Source organism: Pinus tabuliformis, chromosome 1_2, assembly GCF_031772625.1.
Source record: "Pinus tabuliformis cultivar Carrire ecotype Pingquan chromosome 1_2, CPIR1, whole genome shotgun sequence".
Classification (NCBI taxonomy): domain Eukaryota; kingdom Viridiplantae; phylum Streptophyta; class Pinopsida; order Pinales; family Pinaceae; genus Pinus; species Pinus tabuliformis.
The window spans coordinates 528,420,962-528,426,919 of record NC_142298.1 but is presented as its reverse complement, the minus strand read 5'-3'; the positions used below and the strand labels follow the sequence as shown (position 1 = coordinate 528,426,919).

General features: G+C 39.1%; 1 protein-coding gene and 1 pseudogene across 1 annotated transcript; one reads left to right on the top strand and one right to left on the bottom strand.

Moving 5' to 3' along the window:
* Positions 1–1,138: 1,138 nt before the first annotated feature.
* Positions 1,139–4,258, bottom strand: LOC149206655 (CRIB domain-containing protein RIC7-like). Its single transcript, XM_089393764.1, has 5 exons — positions 4,160–4,258; positions 2,805–2,936; positions 1,900–2,031; positions 1,662–1,759; positions 1,139–1,527 (listed from the first exon to the last, which is right to left on the bottom strand). Exons 4-5 carry the CDS (start codon positions 1,740–1,742, stop codon positions 1,393–1,395), a joined length of 216 nt encoding a protein of 71 aa, XP_089249890.1. The 5' UTR covers positions 1,743–1,759; positions 1,900–2,031; positions 2,805–2,936; positions 4,160–4,258; the 3' UTR covers positions 1,139–1,392.
* A 113-nt stretch (positions 4,259–4,371) lies between these two features.
* On the top strand, positions 4,372–5,235 carry LOC149206654 (uncharacterized; annotated as a pseudogene).
* The last annotated feature ends 723 nt before the right edge of the window (positions 5,236–5,958 follow it).

Below are 5,958 nucleotides of genomic sequence, written 5' to 3'. Positions count from 1 at the left end.
ATCAAACATATCACGAATATGTAATCTATAGGTGTAAATAACAAATTTGAGCATAGGGTTCTCATACTTAGCTGAGAATCTTTAAGTAGCATGGATGCCTCAACACATCAACTACCATTTCATCCATTAGTTCATAGATACATTGTCCATATGTACCTATTTTCATAAAACACATACATAACCAGTATAATAGTAGCAGAAATACCAATGAAATTACAACCATATAAAACACATATAATCCAGTATAATACTCATAGAAATACAAGGACAAATAACCTCATATTGATGATGAAAAATCCAAATCTTGGATGGGACTTCCATGTTCTAGCCGACCGTAGAATGGTTGATCCAAATATCTCTTCATCCATTCACCTATGTGCCATATTCCAAGAATGAACGTGGGATCTCATAGAACACATCAATCAAAAACCATCCAAGGCTTCCAGAGGCCATCCACCTCAAACCATAAAATAGTGATTCCACCTCATGGTCGAACATCACAAAGCCATCATTAGATTGGTCTCTATCCAAGCCTTCCAGGGCTCTAGAGCGTTTGTCCAACAAAGGCTCCAGGATTAGTAACTCAACCCATAACTTTTACCGAGCTCTAGAGTGTTTGTCCAACCAAGGCTTCAGGACTAGCAACTCGACCCACCAAGGGCTCTAAAGCATTTGTCCAACCTGTTAGCGCTTGAAATTTCACCTCAGGCTGAGAAAGGTAAACTCCAAGGCAACATCAAACCATTTGAATCAGTGATCGGAGAATCCACAGTTTGAACATCTTTATACCAACGTTTCAAATCCCAAGTGGGATCCATCATCAGGGTTGAAGAATGATGATAAAAGAAGAGCAATAAGGCAGAATAAATACTAATGAGGACGAAATTTAAGGAAGAACAAACTGGTCGGCTAGAATTTTTAATTTAATATAATTTTATTTTTATTTTTATTTTTATTCATATTAATTATTATAAATAATTGATATTATAATAAATTAATATTATAATAAATTAATATAATAATTTATACATTAATTAATAAATAACTAATATATATAAAACAAGGAGAGCTGCGACGCAACGAGTCCCTGCATCAAGTTGACTTAGCTTGGCACACGAATGCAGAGATCATTTGCAGCATCTCAAGGCATATGACTAGCGTGCTGTTCTCTGGCCTGAATGTGCAAATCCTAGAGGCATTGATTTCTAATGGCCGACTAATGAAAATACTCTAAAGGCTAACTAGAGTTTATGGCACGTAAGGTTTTTAGGACGGACTCAAAACGGAAGAAATGACAGTCAAAGCCGAGTTTTTCACCCTATTCTGCAAAGAGTCCTGCTTGAGCACTTGATATTCTGCAAAATCTACGGCATTCTCATATGAGCAGCAATGCTAAGAAACCAGGCCCATATGACGTAGCGTGCTGTTCTCATATGCAGCATCATAGATCCAACCCGGGCCCTGTGGCTGGCCAAAATCACTGAGAGGAGCTAATGAGAAGTCAGGAGCTGGCCTCAGTTCATCCATCTGCAACCTCCAGCAAAAATAAGAGAAAAAACACAGATTTAAAAATATATCCAACAGTTCAGTGTTTGGCTATATTGTTTGAAAATGTTCTATTTCTGTACCATCTGATCATATTTTGGTTTTGAAAGTCATACCCAGCTTGGACCATTAACAGATGGCCCATCCCAGCCAATGTGAGCTACATGTCTAACATCTGTAGGATATCCAATCTCCATTTCATGATCCGTGGAAACTGCAGCAAATTAAAAACTCCAAGAAAGTTGATAAGTGCATGCATTTCACATGCAAATAAAAGGGGGAAATGCCTATTTGAAATAATATGGCTTGCCTGTGCCTATCTACCTTGGAATGATGGATAGTCAAGTTATTTACCAAATATATGGGAGAGAACTTTTAAGCCCTTTTTGAATCTCTGCCACTTTGTAGATGAATGAGACTTTGTCGATGATGAACTAAACACAGTGGTTCCAACTGGAGGTTGTTGAGAAGAGGACTCTTCTGGAGCTAGTTTAACATAGGCATGAAATGAACAATTAAAAGAATCAATTGACGAACCATAAGCCTCAAGATTTTGTTTTATATGGACAACGTACTTTCAAATAAAAGAGATTCTACAACACAGCAAGACTGTGAGTGATTCCAAAAGTGGCCAGACACCTGTTTTATCTTTAGGATGTAAGAGATTAAAAAAGGCATAGCCTATAACATTTAGGTCTATAACATATTTAGCTCCATGGAAGGCAAAGATAGAGGACATGCCAGAAACTGAACCAGCAGAAAGTTTTGTAGAACATAATATTAGAGAGTAAAAATAAGGCTAATAGTACTGGCGACATGAAAATTAATGGACCACAAACACAAAGTTGCAATTGCGAATCAAGATAACAAAACTTAAGAATTAGATAATAAAAAGAAGATTTACGAAACCAAGATATTAGAAACCATCAACAGGAACAATGTAGCACTTTGAGCGAACCTGGTCACTAGGGGCAAACTCTAATTTTGTAAAGCATTATCCAGAGGAATGGAAAGGCTTCCTATGCTGCTAGAATTAGAAAATATCAAAATCCCAGTATGATGCAAATTTCCACATAGTCAGTGTCTACTGGCTCTGTAGATATACTTCTCAGAAGTGCAAAATGGCAGAAATAACTCATAAAAATGGCTAATGAAAAGAAGCACCTAAAGAGCACAGTCAAGGAATGCGAGCAAAACAAGAAAACTAGTACACTAGTTTTAGAACCAAATCAGATATTTGATCTCGAATTAAAACTCACAAGCAAATCATTGAGTTGAAAATGAAGTACAGCGCCACCGAGTGGTTTCATGTGAAGTTCCCCCACAGTTCGACTGTTCTGCCAAGAAGCACTGCCTCGAGCTGCCTCGAACAAGGCCACTGGACACCTTGCCTGTGTAGAGTCCAACAATCATAAGTCAATTTCCCTCAGCAAGTTTCACCTTTGATATTTCAGTTTCTACATATATAAAAATTAATTACTACATTCAGTTTCCTGCATAATGAAGAACTTCAAGCAATGGCAAGGTGTCTTCTAACAAGGTTTTTATTTTTCAGAGGACCAGGCAGGAAGTCGCATGCATTGTGTTTGATATTGGTCACATTTAAAATCAAGACCAAAGTATGTCAATGTCAAAGTACTGAAAAGTGGGTCAGAGGAATTCTTAATAAAATTTTAGAGGAATTTTTAATAAGACTAAGTATATCTGAGGATGTAAATATCCGGAACAGAGGAAAACAAATGGTGTCGCTTTTTTATCACTGGTATAGATTGGCCAAAATATTGCCCTAACAGAACTGGTCATGTAAATACGATAGGTCATTTTAATGTCATAGAAAAGAAAACACAATTCACAAACTGGATCAATTCAACACAAACAGAAATGGGAAAATATTGCGTACCTTGAATGTTTGGGCACAATTAATCATAATGTGAAAAGATCAAACAGGTTGCTGTAAAGTACAGCAAGAAAGCAGGTTTTCCATGATAATTGACTAGTCTGTCTCCCAACCTTGATAGGATTGCTATCCTTATAGGGTTATACAATTTCAGACAAAAATGCTACAGTTACCCTAAGATCCTCTACAGATAATTAAGAGAGACAAGGCTTCAAATAACCTTTCTCCCTCATCTAGTTTATTCATCTCAAACACAATACTGTCTTTTGATTCCACCGAATAATAGTTTAAGTCTGTTCTATATAAGAAAAATTGAACACCTTTATTGCTTATTTAAAATTTGCAGCATTATAAGGTCAGAGGTAGAAAATTGTCAGAAAGTTTACCCCGCAGATCAATGCATTTACTATTCCAAGCCTCTGAGGACAACCGATGAAAACTTCATTTCAGACACTTTACTAGCCCCAAAATTCTATGCTCGGAAACTACAGAGGGAAACCGAACCATGGAAACCCATATGCTTTCTGCGATTTTTAGAAGCACCCGCCATTTTAAAAGTTTACAGGTGGACCTGAGAAAATCAATACTTACCACATATGTCGGAGGCCACCCAAGAAACCCACCAAACGAACATGCAGCAAAACATAATCAATGAAATGACAGAATATAATACAGGAATTTTAACCCAACCTGGCAAAAACAAGAAAATATACTTACATGTATCTCAATATTATGGCCGGATCCTCCTCCGCTTGTCCAACAAAAGTAAGCTCTCAACTGTACCAGCTCTCAACTAAGAAACGACAATGCAACATCAAATTTCAAATTTAAATAAAAATAAGAAAATCAACCGATGTCAATAAAAATAAAAATGAAAGTCGAAACTTTTATCCACCTTGTGGGCCCTACATGACGGCCAAGTGCCTAACACCTATCTCCCTAGCATAACACATGCAAGCTATACAGCAGGCCAGATTGAAACCTGAAACCCGGGCACTGTAGCTGGGTGGAATACTACTACTCAAGTCCATCCTCTTCCTGGATTGAAGAAACCCACAAACGCATATTTGAAAAATCGATGGTTGCAGACCTAGACCTAGAGTGGAATCCTTTTCCATTGGAGGATGATTTCTTTGCCATCAGAAAGAAATGGCTCTGCGATTTCAATTCGAATGTGAAGAAGGCCATAGAGAAGGAGCCCTTCACCTTACCATTCGCAGGTTTCGACAGATCACAGGAGTACGTGGGGATTCATTCGCTATTCAAAGAATAGTAGAGAAAGCTCAGTTCCGCAGGGATGAATTCGTGAAGGACCTGGCTGATCGAATGACAGCGATGGAGATGAGTGTGGAAAAGCTCAAGGATTTGAAGGCCAAGAAGGAAACTAAACCTGAAAAAGCAAAGCCACTGCCATGTGCATGTACTGTGAAGAAGTCCTTAAAGCAAGAATGGAAGGGGGATAATGGTGTGAAGGGCAAGATTTCATACAAATGGGAAGAATCTAAGAATAAAGTCACCAATCCCATCACAATAACAATTCCTGGAGCGCGGCAGGGGGAGTTCAAAACCATTCGAGTTGAAAAATATACTGTTATCAATGATAACAAGTCTTCAGATGCTAAGATCCGAGTCATTCCACTTGAAGAAGGCGGTGGGAGCAGCAGTAGCAGCAGCAGCCACAGCAGAAGGAGTTGTCTCCCCAGGATGCTGCTGTGATCATTCAGACCTGCTTTCGGGAATATCTGGTTCGTCGTTCCCAAAACCTTCGAAAGAATTGCGCTGAAGACAGTTGAAAAATGTGAGGCAGTCTAGGTTTTGAGATTTAGAATAGATTTCGAAATTTCAATTTTCGTTTATTTCTATGAAAATAACGGCGTTTTGTAACTCATCTTTGCCCATACGCTTATAGACGACCATAACGAACTATGGCGGTACTAATTTAAGTCAAACAGAAACTGAAATTTCTAGATGTGATTGAAGTACCTGATACCGTGAAGTAGGGAGCTTTTCAAGAGATGGGCGAACTTTCATTGTAGGCCTCGCTCAAAGTAGAAGAGCCCGTTCCCTCCATTTTCGATTCCTTCGGTTGAACCTATCGTCGAAGAAGAGGTAATTCTTTCACAGAAAGTATTTGAAGTGAGTTGTGGCACGTAGGTATTTACGTAACTATTCACCACACCCAAACGCCTCAAGGTCTCATCGAAGAAACGAGACACGCAGTAGATTTCACAAGGATCTGTGCAGAAGCTGTGATGGGCTTCATAGCTGTGGCCACGGACGAAGATGAACAGAACAGACCCTGTCGAGGCTCTGAGAAAAACCAGAACGGGGTTTTGAGCACAGAGGTGTTGACATTGGGGCCTCTGCTGATGCACCTGAATCAATTGGATCAACGGAGGCTAGGTGAAATGCGGGTGATACCTTTGCTTTCGACTCTAGTGGTGCTCCGGCCCCCCGCCTTCGCTAGAACAAGGACCCTGTCGAGGCTCTGAGAAAAACCAGAAGAATGAAACTGT

What these genes read in the sequence shown, in the direction of transcription:
- LOC149206655 (XM_089393764.1), bottom strand. Translation starts at nt 1,742, where the DNA reads ATGGAGATTGGATATCCTACAGATGTTAGACATGTAGCTCACATTGGC. An exon ending in CTGTTAATGGTCCAAGCTGG is followed by an intron (nt 1,528 to 1,661) that starts GTATGACTTTCA and finishes TGGAGGTTGCAG; the next exon opens with ATGGATGAACTGAGGCCAGC.